Genomic DNA, 18,573 nt, shown 5'->3' with positions numbered 1-18,573 from the left:
TATGTATGATTCCAGTTGGTTCTCTAAAGTAGGTTTAGATCAAATATTAGGAAAATATTCTTTACTGTGGTGAGGCACTGGAACAGGTTGCCCAGAAAAGTTGCAGATACCCCATCCCTGGAAGTGTCCACGGCCAGGCTGGATGGAGCTCTGAGCAACCTGGGATAGTGGAAGGTGTCCCTGCCCATGGCAGGGGGTTGGAATGAGACGATCTTTAAGGTCCTTTCCAACCCAAACCATCATGTGATCCTGTGAAAAAGCTGAAGAATGAAAGAGCAGTGCAATATGAAATTAATACATGGGCTGGGGAGAAATAGGACTGTGCTGCCTGGCTTCGAGCTGCAGGTTGCAGCCTGCTTGGCAGCTAAAGCAGTGCACAGGGAGCTGCAGAGTTAAACCCTGCTCATCCACTGACGCTGCCTGTCCCTGCCCCACGTCACTCAGAGATGCTGATGGCATCCCTGAAGCCCAGAGAGCTTGTCTTCTCCTGGTGTGTGACCTGGGGCTGCGGCTGGGGCGGGTAACGGTGCTGTGTGTTGTTCCAGGAGCAGTCCCTGCTGCAGCCCCCCACCCTGCAGCTGCTGAACGGGATGGGCCCGCTGGGCCGGCGGGCGTCGGACGGCGGGGCCAACATCCAGCTGCACGCGCAGCAGCTGCTCAAGCGGCCCCGGGGCCCCTCGCCGCTCGTCACCATGACGCCAGTGAGTAGCACAGGGAAGGCAGAGTGCTTAAAAATATCCCCTCTCGCAGGCAGAGGTGGCTGTGCCCAGGTCACAGCAGGCCCGGCGCTGCAGGGCTGTGCCTGTTTGCTGCCAAAGGTTCCCCTGTTCCCCTTGCAGGACTTGCTGTGCTCTCCTGGAGCTGGCAGGTGGGGTTGTGTATTCCTCTCTGGAACTGACGGTGTTTGTGCACTTTCTCATGGTTGCTTTTGTCCATCCCATGAGAAAACTCAAGTGTCCATCTTGGGCATTTGTGTGTGTTCCCACTCCCTGGGTGCATCTGTATCAATGAATTCTCCGAGTAGCAGCAGCCCTGCCCAGGCAGTTGGGCTGGGGAAGGAATGTTGGAAGGGCTTCTTGGCCAGGTTTCCTTGGTGCAGCAGAGGAGCCAACACACACCCCTGTGGAAGCTTGTTTGGGAAGATCAGGTGTCCCCTGTGCAGAGGGGACTGTGCTGGGTGTCCTCTGGAACTGTGACTTCTCTCTCTGCAGGCTGTCCCAGCTGTCACCCCTGTGGACGAGGAGAGCTCCGATGGGGAGCCGGATCAGGAAGCTGTGCAGAGGTAACTCCCACTCTGTTAACATTTGCCCTTCCTACCTCCACGAGGCTCACCTTGGGCTGTTCCAGAGCTGATTCAAACACAGCCACCTCATCAGGGCACCAGTGTTGATTTTACAGCGAAGGCCCAACACTTCTCCCGTTCCTGTGGGTGTTGATTACTTTAGGCAGTTACTCCTCTGGCACTACTGGGTGCTTGCAAAGCTGGATTCCCCTGAAATGGGTAGCTGATTGAGCAGTAGGTTCTCCAGAAACTCTTGGAACTGCTAAATTCCTTTGCTTAGTGTGCACCAGCATGCAATCCACACTAACCTGCCAAGTGAGTGCTGAGGGATTCCCCTCCCTGCTGAGTGCTGGAGGTGGGAGGATCTCCTCTGTGGCCTTGGGTGCCAGTGCAGCAGCTTTTGTATCAAGACATGCAGTAAACATCCAACTCTGATGCCTCAAACAAAGTGAGCTTGCTGGAATTACGGTTACCTCTAGCTGCTAATTTTAGCATTAGGCCTTAAAATAGTCTGCTCCGATAAGGAAAACATTATTAGCACAGGCTGGGAACTTCTGTTCTCTGTGTCTGCTCCAAACACATTGTAGGAAGTGGGTAGAATGTGCTTGTACTTTCTCAGTCCATGAACACACTAACCATGGCCTTGCTAACATTTTCTTAGTAGCTTTTGCATAGTTTCTTCTCTGCTAACCGGCTGGGCACTACGTGTGGTGGGTGCTCCTGCTTCTTACCTCAAACTGGAAGAGCTTTCTGGATCCCCCCTTTGTACAGATCATCACCTGGGTAAGGGAGTGGCTCCGCAGGGGCTCACAAGGGTTCAGACTGGGGGTTGTTGCAGGCAGGGTGACCCTGGGATGGATGCAGATCCTGCTCCAGAGCCTTGGCCAGCTCTGCTCCTCTCAGTGCTCCTGAGGAACAGTGGGTGTGAGCAGTGACAGACTGTGCACTAAGACTCCTTTTGCCTACCTCAGCCTAGACAGTCTACTTGTAGCCTCAATAATAGCCTCAACAGCCATGAAAAGTTTTAATTTAGGGCCGATAGTGTCCTCTGACAGCACCTCAGACAGCAGGTGGTCTTTTTGGCTATGATGAATCTCATTCTTGGCAAGGGGATGCCTGGACATCTTACCTGGGCAGATTTTCACTATTCTAAACCTGAAGGTTTCAGTTGAGCCTTTAAAGCATTAGCTCAGCTGGAAACATTTTGAAACCCCTGTGCAGTGTTTTGCAAGGCACTGAAATGTTCAGATCCCACTGAAAACCAAGTCCCCTTGGACTCAGAGGTCCCCTTGCTGCTCTTGACGGTGCTGCCCTTAGTTCTTTCATAGCACATGTTCTTCTTCCACCAGATGGCCTTGAAAAAGCACCATCCAGGTTGTGTGTTGTTCTCCACCCCCTTGTGTTGCGACATGTCAGTAGTCATCAGAGGAGAAGGGTAAATAGCGTTAACATCAGGGACAGATGCAAATATTTAGCTTCTCAGAACAGTGCCCCAAATACTCTGTTTGCAGCCACCAGCAAGCAGCTTTGGCCCTCCTTAATCTGACCTTGAAAGCAGAGCGCAGTCTTCTCTCTGTTCCAGGGAACAGTCATATCTCCTTTGAGCTTTGGGAAACTTTCTTCCACCCGAAACGCTGTTAGAGCTCATGATTGGATTGTTCCCTGGAGGGCTGAAATAAAATGATCTTAGCAAACCACAGCAGTAAAGCTCTTTGGGAAACTTTCCCTGTCTGCATCAAATGATTCTTAAACAGCTAATGGCATGGGCTTTGGCGGGGCACCACGGCACTGTTAACCTGCTTCTTCTGCTTCAGTGGCTTCAGCAGCAAAGAGAGGCTGGGTTTGGGCAAGTCTGTATCGCTTGCTGCTCTTTCTGCTTCCCAGGGGCAGTTGCAGGGGAAAAGAGCAAAGGTGAGAATTGGCAGGTGTCACTGGCCAGGTGGTCCTTGGCTGGTTACCAGAGCTGCCTCGCTGCTGGTTCACAGGAGCAGAAAGGGTTGAGTTCACACACAGGCGTTCATCCCAGCGGCCTTGAGCGGGCACAGCTCTGGGTGCAGTGCCAGCCCTGGGCAAGGGCTTCACCCCCCTCTCTGCCGGCCCCACTGCCCTGGGTCGGCTGTGCCAGGAACAGCAGGGCAGGCAGCAGCTCTCAGCACTGCCTGGCCCTTCCTCGCATCCTCGCCGGAGCAGAGGCTCTGGGTTCCCCCTCCCTGGTCTTTGGGGGGTTTGCAGGAGTCCTGCAGCTCTTTTCCAGTGCAGAGCGGGCTTTTGTTTAAGCTATTGCCTCCCAGCTCTGGTGTGAGAGGCAAGCCCAGCCTTGGTGCTGGTGGCTCCAGAGGGAGGGACTCTCTCGCTGCTCGGGTTCCCGTTCCCTGCGCATCCCGGGCCGTTCCCGACTTTCCCGGAGCGGAGCAGGGACTAGATGGCGCACTTGGACCGGGCTGGCACAGCCCTGCCTCAGCCCAGCCCTTCCTCCTGCTCCTCGGGCAGCCTGGGGTGCCCCTCGCACCCTTCCCCTGCTGGCGGCCAGAGCCGGGGTGTCCCGGGGTCGGTGTGAGGAGCGAAGGCTCCCCTGGCAGGAGCAGCAGCTCCTCTCTGTGCCCAGCTCCTGCTGGGCTATCTCTGCCTTGGCTCCCCGGGCTGCGAGAGAGAGGCAGACCTGCTCGAGTGGGCGAATCTGCGCTGAGGGCAGGTGGTCTCCCGGGTATTCCCAAAGGGATATACCAGCATTCCCCTTGAGGTGAAACGTGGCTTTCCTGCTGGGGAGAGCGAACGGCTCCTCTTTCCTTCCGAGGCTGGCAGTGGAGCACCAGCAGCTGAAACTACACTTGTCCCAAAGCACTGGTGAGCCAGTGCTGTGACGGGCATGGGCAGCGTGTCCGTGGTGTGTTCTGAGCACTGCACAAGCTTCTTCCTTCCCGTTTTCTCTGGGTTATCTAACACTCCCTGTTTTCGGAGTACTCCCATCAGTCTCTTATAAAATGTGCTCCTGCTTGTTGCAGATACTTGGCAAATAGGTCAAAAAGGCACACTCTGGCCATGACCAACCCTACAGCTGAAATCCCTCCAGACTTGCAGAGGCAGCTAGGACAGCAGTCCTTCCGACCCCGGGCTTGGGCTCCACACCTGGGACCCGACCAGCACCGGTGAGTAACGGCACCGGCCGGCCGGGCAGCTTGCGCCAGGAATCCTGCCCAGGTGGCGCCTGGAACGGAGCACTGAGGACATCCCGCTGGCAGGGAGGGGTGAGGAGGAGGAGGAGGAGGAACAGGGACAAAGAGCAGACCCACAGAGCAGAGGGTGTCTGACCGCTCTGGCACGGGCTCCCTGCCTGCAGGGACCAGCAGGAATCAGCTGGCTCTTCCGTCCAGTCCCACTTTTGTGGCTGGAGATGATTTGCTGGAATGGCTGCCATCACAGAAATATTGGGAATAAGCTATTTTTTTTTAGAGGAAAGCTTTTCCCTGTGTAATGGTAGGCATCAAGGCAGCAGACTTGCTACAGAACCTTTTTGGAGGCAGATGCAGGCAAAAGATTGCACCAAGAGTCATCCACAGCAGAGCTTAAAACCCTCACTGTTCTGCACCAGAGTTGTGTGTTCTGACTGCAAAGTCTCTTTGCAAAGCTCCTCAAGAGTAATTTTATTTCTCATCCTTGATAGGAGTGATGTGAGCAAAGGAAGCTGGGTGGGGAAGAAAACAAAAATCACAATGTCTGGGAAAGAGGGAACCTTTGGATCGGATCTAAACACACTCAGGATGTATGGGAGGGACAGTCCTGATGGAGAGGTGTTTATGTGACAAAGTCCTTGTCACAGCAGCCAACCGGAGATGCTAATGCCACAGGGAGAGCTTAAATTCCTCCTAATAAAAAAAACCCTCTTAAAAAATACTTAAACGTGCTCTGACCCCTCTGTGCTGGGAGCAAACCAGCTGCACACTGGAGTTTGCTGCCTGTTGGGAAAGCAGTGGCTGCCAGGCCAGGCTGGTGCTGGTGTTCAGCCCCTCAGGCAGCTCACACTGGCAGGCTTGACAAAGCCCTTTTTATGGTAGCCAGAGACCTGCTGAGCTGAGCACTGATGTAATCAGCAGGGACAGGTGAACTCTGAGCAGACTGAGACAGTGCTAGTGCCACGCTGGAGCTCCGGAAAACCAAGATAAGCACCTCTCTGTCCTCAAGTTACTCCCTCAGAGGTGCCTGGGGGATGGGAAGAGCAGGAGGGGAAAAATTTCTAGGGCCCACAGCTTGATAGGAAGAGGAGTGCAGCTTGCAAAACAAGCAGAATGTGCTGTGTCCTGCTTTCAGGATTGCTGCAAATCCTAAAGGTAAGCCGGGTCCCTCACACACAGCAGGAACGGAATTTTTACAAGACTTTAAACACACTTACCCTGTAAATAATGCTGGTGTCACCTCTGTCTCTTGGCACTGGAGTCCTGAGGCTGTTGCGTCATGAGCAGGGAGGTATCTGCTTGTTCCACTCTTGGTGTTGTAACGTGCTGTGAGCCTGTTTTGTGTTTTTCCTGTGAAATCACGGAAATTTCATCTGACCATGGTCTAAACAGAGTGTCCCACAGTGAGTCCATGACATACCTGGCACAGAAATTAGCAGTCGCTGTGTACATAAACCACATTACTGAATAGCAGCTGGGTTTTATTTTAGCCCTTAACCTATTTTAAGCCATCTTATGTATCTTCTTTTGTAGCCCCTGGTTTTGTCATGTTAAATACCTGAAAGCAGAATTGAAGTACAGCTGTACAGGGAAGTGCAGCTGTTCTGCCTTGCCCACACGGGTTTCAAAACCTCAGCATGATTTTATCTGTAGCTTCTGCCTTCCATCAATGCAACAGGAGAACAAATGGATCAGGATAATGGATGGGATGGCATCAAAAGGCAGGAGCACAGCTCTTTCCTTGGAAGGAAGCTGAACTATGTCCTGCTAAGGCAGAGACAGTGACAAAACTGAACCCAGCCTGCTGGAAGTGGTCCAGCATCAGTCACTGTGTGACAAGGGGAGCCTGGAACAGGCCCTCAGAGTGACCTCTGGAGCTCAGGACCACTCCAGCTGCAGCCAGGTGGGCTCTTGCTGGGTTTGGTGTCAGAGGTGCTGTAAAGACCACATCTCCATGACCTTCTCACAGACAAAGGCTGCTGCTGGAGCCTGTGCATCAAGTGTTGCTTGCTGGGTTCTGGAGATGGCATTTGCAGAATCTTTACAAAAGAAATCCTTTACTGATGGGAGAAATTCCTCCCTGTGAGGGTAAGGAGGTCCTGGCACAGGTTGCCCAGAGAAGCTGTGGCTGCCCCATCCCTGCAAGTGCCCAAGGCCAGGCTGGACAGGGCTTGGAGCAACCTGGGATAGTGGAAGGTGTCCCTCCCAGCCCAAACCATTCTGTGATTCTATGATTTGCACAGAAACCAGGTTCCACTGAGAGCACTTGCCCGGAAGCCGTGAGGGCAGGCAGAGAGCCCCAGCTGTTTGTTGTGGGGCACGTTGTGACGGGTGTATGCCAGGTTATCTCTGCTCGTGATAACACAGGTGGCACCTAATGGCAGGGCAGGGATAAGGGGGAACCCCAACTTTGGGAGAAAACAGCTCCTGAAAAAAATCTGGCTCCCTCTGATGGCAAAGAAACCTCACTGTGAAGGGGAAGTGCTCGTGGTGCCTTGGGCACAGCTTGGTTCAGATGTGCCCATTCTGACTGCCCAGTGTGGAGCATCCAGGCTGCTGGGAGGCTGGTGGAAATGGAATGTCTGTACTGGAGTTTGTTTTCTGGCTGGTGTCACGTCACTAACCCCCTTCCCCCTGTGTTCAGTTCTATTTACAAGGACTCCAACACTCTGCACCTCCCCACCGAGCGCTTCTCCCCGGTCCGGCGCTTCTCCGACGGGGCTGCCAGCATCCAGGCTTTCAAAGCCCACCTGGAGAAGATGGGCAATAACAGCAGCATCAAACAGCTTCAGCAGGTGAGAGAGGGGTGGGGGTCCTCCAAACAGCCTCCACGAGGAATTCTTATTGCCTTGGTCTTGCTGCTTCAGGAAGCAAAAGTGGAATCCTTAAAGGAAAGTCTGAGGGGCACAGTGGGGACTTTGCAGCTGAGGGTTTGTTCCCGCTCTGTGTGGCTGCAGCAAACCCTGAGTGTCCTCTGGACGTACGAGCTGTTCGCCTTTAGCTGGGGACCTGGGGGGGATTCCTGCCCCCTCTTTTCTGGGGAGAACCATCATGCTGTGCCCACCCGTGGGTGTCCTGCCTGTCCCTGCAGGGTCCCCCAGCACTGTCAGACTGCAGCTCCTGTTCTCCCACATTTCCTCTGGCAGCAGTTTTGGGGCTGTTCCAGGGTGTCCCGGGAAAGGGCAGCTCCTACCACCAGAGTTTGGAGTGTGTTGTGGGACATTCCCTGTGCAGCCAGGCACGCCTTGCCAACGGCTGGAGCAGGATTTGGCCCCAGGACAGGCCTTTCCCCTTGCAGCGTGGCACAAGTGAGATGCTCTCCTCACCTTGAAGTGTCGTTTGCAGAGCTTGCTGCCTGCATTCAGGGGACACAACGGTGCCAGCTCGGTGTCATGTGCACCCCTTGCTTTCCTGGCTTTTTGCCATCTCACTGCACACCTGATTCTGTCAAAGGAAATGGATTGGGCTTTCTTTGCCAGCTTTTCTCAGGGGGGTGAGCTGCAGAGCGTGGCATTCCGCACACAGCAGGGTGCTGTGCACCAGAAGGTCATTTATGGGATGTGCTGGGTTCCTTGCAGGAGTGTGAGCAGCTCCAGAAGATGTACGGTGGGCACATGGACGAGAGGACGCTGGAGAAGACGCAGCAGCAGCACATGTTGTACCAGCAGGAGCAGCACCATCAGATTCTTCATCAGCAGATTCAGGTAGTGGAGCCCGAGCCAGAGCTGCTGAAGGCTTAGCTCTGTTTCCCTGTGTTGCTGCAGACACAGCTCGTGAGCAGGTCCCGGGGGGATTGAGGGAGGGGGAGTTTGCTGGGCTTGCTGTAGCGGGAAGGCTGAAGGATTTCAGCAGAGATGTTTGCACAGCTGCTGTGGTAGCTGTGGTAGCCAGGGCTGCAGTCAGGGACTGACACTCGGTGAATCTGGACATGTCCTGCTTCACCCAGCAGTGTTTCTAAATTTACTGACTGAGACATTGACTGCAAACACTTCTTGTTTTCTTGTGGTGCCTGGTTCAGGACTGTATCCGGCCTCCCCAGCCATCTCCACCCTTGCAAGCTCCATGTGAAAACCAGCCAGCTCTGCTCACTCACCAGCTTCAGAGGTAAAGAAATGGCTTTAGGACAGCTCTGGGTTTTACTCTTCCTGAAGCCCAGGGATGAGCTGACACACTCGAGAGGCCAGGCTGAGTTGGAGTTTGTGGAGTCAGAATGGCACAGCCAGTTGCCAGGTGAATGTGCCTGGTCCTTTGAGCTGGGTTGTCTGAAGGACTTCAGAAGCAGAGAAATCTGATTCAAAGGGACAGACCTGCTTTGAGCAGAGGATTGACAGTCCTGCCTTTTGAGTGGCTTGAAGATGCCACTTCAGCAGCCAGGCTCTCTCATGCTTCTCTCATGCTTGCCAGGCCCTTGGTGAGCTCAGCCTCCTTGCCCTCAGCACCCTGACTTGTAGGTGAGGCAGGCTGAGTTACAGGAAAGGGAGAGCAGGGTGTCTGACCAGGTGCAGTGAGTCAGGAGGTGAGCCTGCAGTGTCCTTGTCCCCAGATTTCTGTGGTAGTCACCAGGTCATGCTCGCTCCATGCGTGACTTGGACAAGTGAGGTGGCTCTCAGAAGAGAAGCCAATCTGCAGAGACCTTGGGATCCCCAGCAAGGGCTTTATGGTGTTTATTTTGAACAAGACAACAGCGTTTGGCATCAGTTCTCACAGCTGAGACAGCATCTTGACAAGGAGCAGGCATGGTGAGAAGGTGCTTGTTTCCCTGCGTAGGTTACGGATCCAGCCATCCAGCCCACCCCCGAACCACCCCAACAACCATCTCTTCAGGCAACCCAACAGCAGCCCACCCCCCGTGAGCAGCAGCGTGCTCCAGCCCCATGGTAAGCAGTTCTGGGAGCTGGGCAGGGCCGTGTGATCCCATCAAACCCTGGGGAAGCAGCGTGGGGGTGCCACGGTTCTGTTCCCCAGCCCAGGCCCTGCACAGTTTGCTGATGATGTAAAAGATTCTCCATCTGGCAGCAAGGGCCGGTGTTATCGAGAGCTGCCAGCTGGAATGTGCTGTTGCGTTCCTTGTCACAAGATCCTTACTTATCGCTCCCGGGGGTGGGGAGGAAGGGCTGATATTCTCGGGTTTATGCAAATCACTGTCAGCTCCGCAGAGTTTCTGTTTTGGTGCAAGGGGCTCTGGCTGTGACCTTTGCACGCTGGCACAGCATGACAGAGCACCCATACGGGCACGTACTGGGCTCCCAGCCTGGCCCAGAGTCATGGAATGAATCACAGCATCGTAGCCTGGTTTGGGTTCGAAGGGTCCCTAAAGATAATCCCTTTCCAGCCCCCTGCTACGGGCAGGGATGCCCTTCACAGGTTAATCCCAGCCCTGTCCAGCACTTCAGGGAATGGAGCAGATCTCACTCCCGAGCCTCGCCCTGGGCTGGCAGGGGTGCTGAGGGCCTTTGTTCCTTGTAGGTGCTGCCTCCCAGTCCCAGTTCCAAGGGATGCCATCCCACAACACAATCTTCCCGCAGTCGGGTAACTGTTCCCCTCCCCCGGCCATGGGGCTGACGTGCCTGGCCCTGCAGCAGCAGCAGTCGCAGCCCCAGCAGGTCACCATCCAAGTGCAGGAGCCCGGGGACATGGTCGGCAGCAGCCTCGTGGGCGGGCAGGGCCTGGCGTCCCACGCGCGGGGGATGTCCCTGAGCCCCAGCGCCAGCCAGATCCAGATGCAGCACCGCGCCAACCTGATGGCCTCCCTCAGCTACGGCCACCGGCAGCTGTCCAAGCAGCTCAGCGCCGACAGCGCCGAGTCGCACAGGTACGGGCCCCTCCCTGCCTGCTCCCGGCTCGGGAGCGCTGCCGAGGGAGGGAGGGGGAGTCTCAGGATGAGACGTGGTGTCCTTGCCACTCGGGGTTGTGCGTGCTCCCTCCGTGTCGCTGGGAAGGAGCTGCTGAGCCAGGCCAGGGCTGCCGTCCCACGTGCCTGGGGAAGCCCCTCCCGTGCAGGAGCAGCTCTGGCTCCCGCCGAGCAGTGCGGTCACTTGTCCTTTTCCTTGTCCTTGCAGTCTGAACGTGAACAGGTATCCCCCCGCCAACTACGACCAGGTGCACTTACACCCCCACCTGTTCCCGGAGCAGCCCCGCGTCTCCCCCAGCAGCTACAGCCCGTCGGGAGGGGTCGGGTTCCCTGCAGCCCAGCAAGCTCTGAAGGTCCCGCAGCTTGACCAGTACCCCAGTTTCCCTCCAAACGCACATCAGCAGCAGCAGCACTACACGGCATCGGCACTACAGCAGGCACTGTTGTCCCCGACACCTCCCGACTACAGCCGACACCAGCAGGTACCGCACATCCTCCAGGGACTGCTTTCCCCCCGGCACTCGCTCACGGGGCACACGGACATGCGGCTGCCCCAGGCAGAATTTGCACAGCTCATCAAACGGCGGCAGCAGCAGCAGCAGCAGCAAGAATTCCAAGAGTTGTTCAGGCATATGAGTCAAGGGGATGCTGGCAGTATGGGCACCAGCATGGGACAGAACCTCTCGGAGCGCCAGTCGTTGTCTTTGCCTTATCAGAGTGCTGACACGTACCACCCCCAGAACAGCCCCCAACATCTCTTAAAAATCAGGGCGCAAGAATGTATCCAGCAGGTCCCTGCGTCCGTGCCACCGCCGCAGGGATACGGACACCAGCCAGCCCTGTTCCACTCGGAGAGCATGGAGGAGGACTGCGCCTGCGAGGGAAACAGGGACAGCTTTCCTGACAGTAAGAGTTCAAACACATTGACCAAAGGTTGCCACGAGACCCCTCTGCTTGTAAACGCAGGAGGGCACGGGGACCCCGAATCTTTGCTAGGAACTGCTAATCCCGCGCAGGAGCTGGGAACGCACCAGTACAGGCATCAGCCCACGCCCGGATTCAGGAATAAGGTGCCCAGCAGAGGTAAGGCTCCCTGCTGCCCATGCAGGCCAGGTGTCCGTCCATCCGTGCCAGCCACTCACATTCCTGCCCAGGACACCATCCACCCGGCACACCAAGGGTTTCCTGACATATTTTGCATAGCATGGAATTACTGAGATTCTTTCTGGCTTTTGTGGCCTGAAGTAAATTGCAGGCACAGCCTCTGTAATAAACAGAGTTGAGTAAGGAAGGAGCCCGATGGGCTGTTCCCTTGGGAATTTGACCTCCTTCTGCAGGCAGGTAAAGACCAGGGCCCAGCTTGCTCCCATCTTTTCAGGGATGCTGCATGGTGACCACAGATTTATTCTTGTTGGTGATGTTCCCCATCCCCTGTAAACACGGGATAGGAGCAGCTCATCTGCCAGCACACCCCAGCCGTAGCAGTGTATCCATTTATTCCTGCTCTTAAGCACAGACCCTCGAGTCCAGGCACTGCTAAAGCTCCCACAAACACACGCAGTAACAGTGTTGGTCAGTGTCCTGTGGCTCCAGCAGCCTTGCAGCCTCTCTGGCGCTTTGGGAAGCAGCAGTGGCAGCAGGATTCTATCCCTGCTTGAACTGGAAAGGGTGGATTCTGGAGAGAGTGAGTTTAAACTTGCCATTAGGTTCTGAAGACCTTCCCTGCTCCTTGGAAGCAGCTGTGCCTTCGCTCCTCGGTGGCTGCTCTGGCAGCGCTGCGCTGTCAGAGCATTCCTGCCCGAGCTGTAGTTACAGGCTCCTCTGCAGGAAAAGCACCCTCTGAGCCCCTCGCTAGGAGGGCTTTGAGGAGCGGCTGAGCGGGAGGATCAGTATTCCCTGCAGGACTCGGGGTGCTGGGCTGGAGCCGCCAGCGCACCCTTGGCACTCAGAGCCCTATTGCGGAGGAGCTGTGTCCAGGGCACAGGAGGCCCAGCTTTGTTCAGGGACACAGCACGGGTTTGTTGGGAAAGTACCAGGCTGGAACAGGCTGGCCCGGAGGGCTGAGCGGGGCTGCCAAGCCCTGACCCCCCAGAGCGTGGGCGGGGGGCAGGGACAAGGCAGGGCTGTGCTGAAATCCTCCTGAATTCTGCATTCCCGATGTGTTTGCTCTCAGAGGCTCAGTGGGGGTTGGAAGCTCTGGAGGGGTGTTTGGTACGAAATCACAAGTCTGAATCTTGTCACTGTAGACCGTTAGAGGGACAATGAGATTTGATGAAGTCAGAAGCCAAATCTCAACCCCTACACTGCTGGTGCGAGGACTGGTTACACAAGGGAGCAGGACTTTAGACTGCAAGGCCTTGTAAATGAGTAAAAGCAAATAAATGTTTACAAATAGGCTTGTGTAAGCCCTTCTGACAGGGCTGTTTGTAGTAAACTATGTCCTGGGATGTAACTGTTTGTACCATTTTCCTTATGGCCTCCATAACCCACTTGGACTCAGGCCTGCGCTGCTTCAGGTCCAGGCAGAGTCACCTCAAAGCTTCCCTTACCTACAGCAAATCCTACACCCCTGGGCTTCCCCGTTTTTGACCTACACCAAATCCTACATCACTCAGTTTTCCCACTACTGACCTACACCAAATCCTATATACCTGGGATTTCCCACAATTAACCTACACCAAATCCTACCTCCCTGGCTTTTCCCCCTATTTTCCCTAGACTGTGTAATGAGGGTGCAGTTTGAGGGGTATCCTCTCTCCCTGCCCCAGCTCCCCAGATGTGTTTTCCCTGGAGCAGTGTTTTCCCAGTGTCTGCGCTTCCAAGGGCGCGTGCTGATGCCGATCACAAAGCTCTGGATGTCTGTGGAGCATCTGCCAGGGATGGCAGCTGGGGACCTTGAGAGCCGACCAAATCTGTTCGGGATGTGACTGGACTGCCTGTGAACGGCCCTGCTCCAGTTTTGCTCCAACGTAGCCGTCCCAGGCTGGGAGTGCTGCCCGTGGGAAACCTGCCTGGGCTCGGCACGGAGGGGGCTGAGCTGGCGGCAGCGCCGTGCCAGTGTCACATGCCACAGTGACACAAAGGATGTGGGGATGAAAGGCTCTCCTCTGTGGGGCTGAGGGTGTGAATTCGGGGTGTCTGTCCCTTGGTCCAGAGCAGCATCCCCAGACTGCAGTGCTGGCATTGGGAAGCAGCTGTTTTTTGGGTCCTGCCTCTTCCAGGCTGAGGGAACTCGTCACCCGCAGCGCAGGGACTGGGGCCGGGGCTGTTTGTGGAGCTGGAGCAGCAGGCTGCTGGCCCCAACCACTGTTCCCACAGTTGGAGCAGCATCCCAAGCAGTGTGTGGGTGGCACTGATCCGCTAACATCTGTTACCTCATGTTTTCCTTCTCGCTTTTCCGGGAAAGCTGACTGTTAACCGCACGTAACCCCACGGTTGTGCAAAGGAAGGGGGAGGCTGCATCTCTGACTGCCCTGGGACAGGGCTCTGGCAGGAATGCCACATTCCTGATGGAGGAAGGGCACGGGGAACAGTGTCCTAGCTGTGCTATCCATGCTCACCTGCCTGCAAGCGGCGTGGGGACCACATGGGATGGGGTCTCTCTTGGATTGTGCTAAATTTGTGGACAGGTTTTGGAACTGCCCTGTGCAGGGCCAGGAGTTGGACTTGGATGATCCTCGTGGGTCCCTTCCAGCTGGGGATGTTCAAGGATTCTGTGAGATCTCTTTGGGGAGCAGTTTTGTGGCAGTTGCAGTGCCAGCTGGGCTGTGCGGTGTCCCAGCACAGCAGGACATCACTTCCCACTGGCCAAAGCCCTGGGAAAGCTCTGGCTTTCTGAGGGATGTACCTGCAGCTGTGTCACCTCGGGGCAGCTCCCCAGCGCTCGCAGCCACGTCGGGTGTTTGTGCTCGGCGGGGTGCGCGCTCAGCGAGCTCAGCCTCGATGACAGGCTCCTCCACGGCTCAGGCCTTCATCCAAAACATCGTGTACTTGATGACGAGAGGCTTTGCCTGATAGGAATGTGGCCTTTGCCCTCAGTCACAAGAGCTTGCAGCGCAGATGGACTTTGCCAGGCAGAACCCTCGTGTGCTCCTGCAGCCAGATTGTGGGAGGGCAGGGAGAAGTCATCTGATAAAAGTGAACATCCTGGCCGGCTCTTCCAGCAGGATTATGTTGCTTACAATTGCCAAGGGGCCCTGCTGGAGGCATCCCGTGTTGGAGGCTCCCCTGGCTCTTGTGTAACGATGTGGGCAGGGTGGGGGTCGAGCTCGGGCTCGAGGGGAAGGCAGAAGTGGGAAAGGGCCTGGTTCCTGTGCTCCTGCCCCAGTCCCTCCAGCTTCAGGCTGCTTTTGTAGAGCTGATAGGAGGCAGCTAGCATTGGGATCCTTTGGGATATTAATGCTGGAGGGAGAAGCCTGCGTGAGTGCGACTGGGAGCACTGGTGCTGCACCACTCCCACCAGAGCAGCCGGGGGTCCTGTCCTTGTTGTGCCAGCAAGAAGCGTTTGTGTGTGGTGTCACATCTCAGTTCTGCAGTGGCACACGTGGCTGGGAGCTGCAGGTTCCTTGTACTAACCTGTCGTTTTTCTGTCCTGTCTGGTTTTCAAGAGTCCATCGTAGGGAACTGCATGGACAGGAGCTCCCCCGGCCAAGCCATGCAGGTGCCTGACCACAACGGGCTGGGCTACCCCGTGCGCCCCTCGTCCAGCGAGCACCCGCGGCCCCGCACCCTGCAGAGACATCACACCATCCAGAACAGCGATGATGCCTACGTAGGTGCCTTTGCCTCCCAGGTCCCTCCAGTGAAACAGCCAGGCCTGGCTCTGCAGGGCTCTGCAGACACACCCAGCCCAGCTCAGGGTCCTGCAGTGCTGTGAAGGAGCTGGTCATGGTAGCCCAGACCTCAGTGCTCTGCTCCCTGTGGGGTTTGGGCTGCTGGGAACTGTCCTGCCCAGATCTTGATGTGTGCTTTGCTACAGCTCCCTTCTGTTGTAGAGGGGAATGGCAGCTTCTCTGCTTCAGTGGTGCCCAGTGACAGGACGAGGAGCAATGGCCAGAAACTAAAACACAACAAGTTCCACCTCAACACGAGGAAGAACTTTCTGTGAAGGGTAGCAGAGCATTGGAACAGCTGCCCAGGGAGGGCCTGGAGTCTCCCTCTCTGGGGACATCCCAAAACCACCCGGATGTGTTTCTCTGTCACCTGCTCCAGTTGTCCCTGCCTTGGCAGGGGGTTGGACTGGGTGATCTCCAGAGCTCCCTTCCAACCCCAGTTATGCTGTGATTCCGTTAGTTCAGAGGGATTTGGACTCCTCAGTCCGTTCTCCTGTTGAGGGGACACTGGCTGCACCCAAGCTGTGCCTGATGCACAGTTCTTGTCCTTCCAAACCCTCGCTTGAAGGTTTGCAGAAGCTCCCTGGGCACTGTCTGTGGGCAGATGGGGAGCAGCAGGATCCTCTCCTGAGCTCCCCTTGAGGTGTGTCCTGCTGTCTCCACAGGTGCAGTTGGATAACTTGCCTGGAATGAGTTTGATGGCAGGAAAAGCACTCAGCTCTGCTCGGATGTCCGACGCCGTGCTCAGCCAGTCGTCGCTGATGGCCAGTCAGCAGCTGCGCGACAGGGACGGCGAGGGTGAGCGCTGGGGCTGCCCACGTGGCACGGGGGGATGTGGGCAGCTCCTCAGGGAGCTGAGTCACAGGGAGAGGTGCTGAGTCACCTCTCTGCCCTTACAGAATGTGGGGAGAGTTTGGAAGGTCAAGAGCACCCGAACCTGGGCGATGGCAGCCAGCACCTCAACACCTCCTGCTACCCCTCGACGTGTATCACAGACGTCCTGCTGAGCTACAAGCACCCGGAGGTGCCCTTTGGGATGGAGCAGGCAGGGGTGTAACTGGGAGGGAGTGAGTATCCGTGTGTCCTCTCTCCACACCACGTCTCGGGCTGCCTCCATGGCCTCACTGCCATGGGTCACTTTCCCTGCTCATTGCTCCAGTGCTGGGGTTGGGACCATCCACTCGCAGCTCCTGTGCTGGGGCTGTTTGCTGTCCCCCCTTTGCTCAGGGACAGCATCCCTCCTTCCAGGCTTGTGCTGCTCTCAGACCCTCTCTGCATGGCGGGGTCTCTCTCCTGGGGCAGGGTCAGGAATGGCCTGGGAATGCAATGCTGGTGGGCTGTGGGAAGAGATGCACCATTCTGGTGTCCTCTAACATCTGTGTTTCTCTCTCTTGCAGGGTTTGTGTACAGCTTTGAAATGAAAAGGTCCATTTTAAACCAACAGTATCTAGCAGCATTGCGCCAAATTGCCGTAGTATTTCTGACTAACTGGAATACCATGGCCCCTTTCCTCATCCTCACTTCATCCAGTGTGTCGTTCCTTTGGGTTCTTTAATTTCTGCCACACTTGCCTGTAACTCCAGCTACACCCAGAGCCCTGAGCCCGACGCGGAGGATCGGCCTCGGCACCGGGGCTGCTCTGGGGGCTGGCCTGCCTGGGGCCCCACACCGGGCTGAGCCTCCCTGGAGCCTGCCCTGAGCAGGTCCAAGGGGACTGGAGCTGCTCCTGGATGGAGGCCACGCTCTCCTTCCACTCTGTCCCGCTGCACTGGGGGGGTCTGGGCCTGGCAGCGCTGGCGGGGGCCCTCCCCACCCCGGTGCAATCCACTTCTTGTCTCACCTCTGTCTGCTCTGTTCCCTCTCGTGTGTCGGGGTGCTGACAGGATCACCCCTGCCCTGCCCTCCCTTCCCTTCCCTTTACTTTCCAAATCCGCCACGACTTGGGGTTTTTTCTTTTCCTGGCTAATGTAGGGCAGATGGATTTTTCTTTGTTTCCTTCGCTTTTCCTCCTGATCACGTAGGAATTGTTTTTTTTGGTAAATGTTGTTTTATTATTATTGTTATTAATAAAAGGCAAAAGGAATTTCTGTTTGAGAGAAATTTTTAACTAGATTCTGTTCTATATGAATTGTGACTTGCACCTTTTGTTCAAAGTATTTTATTTCTTTTAACGACATTGTTCTTGTGACTGGTTTTCTCTCGTGCCAGTGGCGACAGTGGTAATTCTCCTTATACAGTCGGGACGTGCAGAGGTCTCTTCTTTGTCCCTTTTCCATCCTTTCCGTGGTGGATAGAGCGGGAGGCCCACCCCCCCCCGGGGCTCAGGAGCACGTGGTGTCACCCTTGCCTTTGGGACTTGACAAGCTCCAGCTCGGATCCTTCTTACTGACATTTTTCTGGAGCATTTTTTAAAACTAAAGGAAACATCGACCCATCCCTCCTGACTTTGCACAGAAGGAAGTGTGAAACCAGCACGGCAGAGGTGACTTTGCTATCCTTAGCCCGTGCCTCTTCCCGGCCTCCCCTTCTCCGGGAGAACAACGCTAACGGCTCTGCGATCCCGAAAACCGGAGCGGAGGGGAGCTCCGCAGCCCGGCCGTGCACGGCCCCTCCCCGGCGGGCTGGGGGGCGCGGGGAGCCCGCCGGATCGAGCGGGAAGGGTGGGAAACGCTGAAAGCCTTTTGCTCTGTCCCTTTGGTTCGTTTTCCTTTTGTTTACATGACACTGTATCCTGGGAGAGTCGCCGGGCCCCCCCGCAGCAGCCGCCCCGCAGGGCCGTCACCGTGCCATCCGCAGTACCACACTTTTTTTATCATGGCTTTGTATTGTAGTAATCAATACGCGCAGTATATGTTGAATGTATATTAATATACTTTGCTATTATTTCTGTTTTTTGGAAATGTCAGAAGTATTTTTTTTTTCTTCCTCATTTATGTTGGACTAAAAACGAACAGGAAAAAAAAAACCGTTTCAGTAAATCTTCAGTCCATTTTTTTGTGGGTCACTTGCAACTAGTCAATTAGTTGGACAGTGGGATCATAACAAATAAAACATGATTATGATCTTCCCTGGGCTCTTGTTTGCCTTGTTGCTCAACGCCAAAGTTCAGGGGGTGGCAGCTGCTGTGTCCCCAGTCCATCCCTGGGGCTGTCACTTCCCTCAGGCTCCAGCAGCCCCCCTGGTTGGGTTTCCCAAAGCCCCCCCTGCAGCCGGAGCCCAGCGGAGTCTGACTCGCCCTGCGGGTGTGGGGAACTGCAGTGCTGCAGATCAGACCCTGCCCAGGCATCTGCTGCAGTGGGGCTTTTCCAGCTGTGGGTAGAGTCTGGGAGGCGCAGGGAGCTGTGCCTCCAGCACCTGCAGCACATGGGGTGGCAACACCCGCGCGATGCCCGTGAGGTGCCCAGCGAGCTGGCACAGGCTGGGGCTGCGGGGAGCTGA

At 55.9% G+C, this 18,573-nt stretch overlaps 1 protein-coding gene across 4 annotated transcripts in view; it reads left to right on the top strand.

Annotated features, from left to right (window-relative positions):
• The window catches only part of SIK3 (SIK family kinase 3), a 70,919-nt gene extending 52,717 nt beyond the window's left edge, over positions 1–18,202 (top strand). For 2 of the 4 annotated variants that reach the window (XM_039564736.1, XM_039564735.1), the window contains exons 13-25: positions 546–701; positions 1,212–1,282; positions 4,285–4,428; positions 7,097–7,247; positions 8,031–8,156; positions 8,471–8,556; positions 9,220–9,329; positions 9,919–10,264; positions 10,512–11,386; positions 14,911–15,074; positions 15,801–15,933; positions 16,035–16,202; positions 16,533–18,202. In XM_039564736.1, the coding sequence (XP_039420670.1) occupies positions 546–701; positions 1,212–1,282; positions 4,285–4,428; positions 7,097–7,247; positions 8,031–8,156; positions 8,471–8,556; positions 9,220–9,329; positions 9,919–10,264; positions 10,512–11,386; positions 14,911–15,074; positions 15,801–15,933; positions 16,035–16,192 (2,520 nt within the window). In that variant the 3' untranslated portion in view covers positions 16,193–16,202; positions 16,533–18,202. The remainder of the gene's footprint in view (positions 1–545; positions 702–1,211; positions 1,283–4,284; positions 4,429–7,096; positions 7,248–8,030; positions 8,157–8,470; positions 8,557–9,219; positions 9,330–9,918; positions 10,265–10,511; positions 11,387–14,910; positions 15,075–15,800; positions 15,934–16,034; positions 16,203–16,532) is intronic. The other 2 variants (XM_039564737.1, XM_039564734.1) reach the window with 1 other exon arrangement.
• Positions 18,203–18,573: the final 371 nt, after the last annotated feature.

Source organism: Corvus cornix, chromosome 24 (assembly GCF_000738735.6).
Source record: "Corvus cornix cornix isolate S_Up_H32 chromosome 24, ASM73873v5, whole genome shotgun sequence".
NCBI lineage: Eukaryota > Metazoa > Chordata > Aves > Passeriformes > Corvidae > Corvus > Corvus cornix.
Note: the sequence above shows the minus strand (reverse complement) of the source record. Positions and strands in the feature narration are given on the sequence as shown.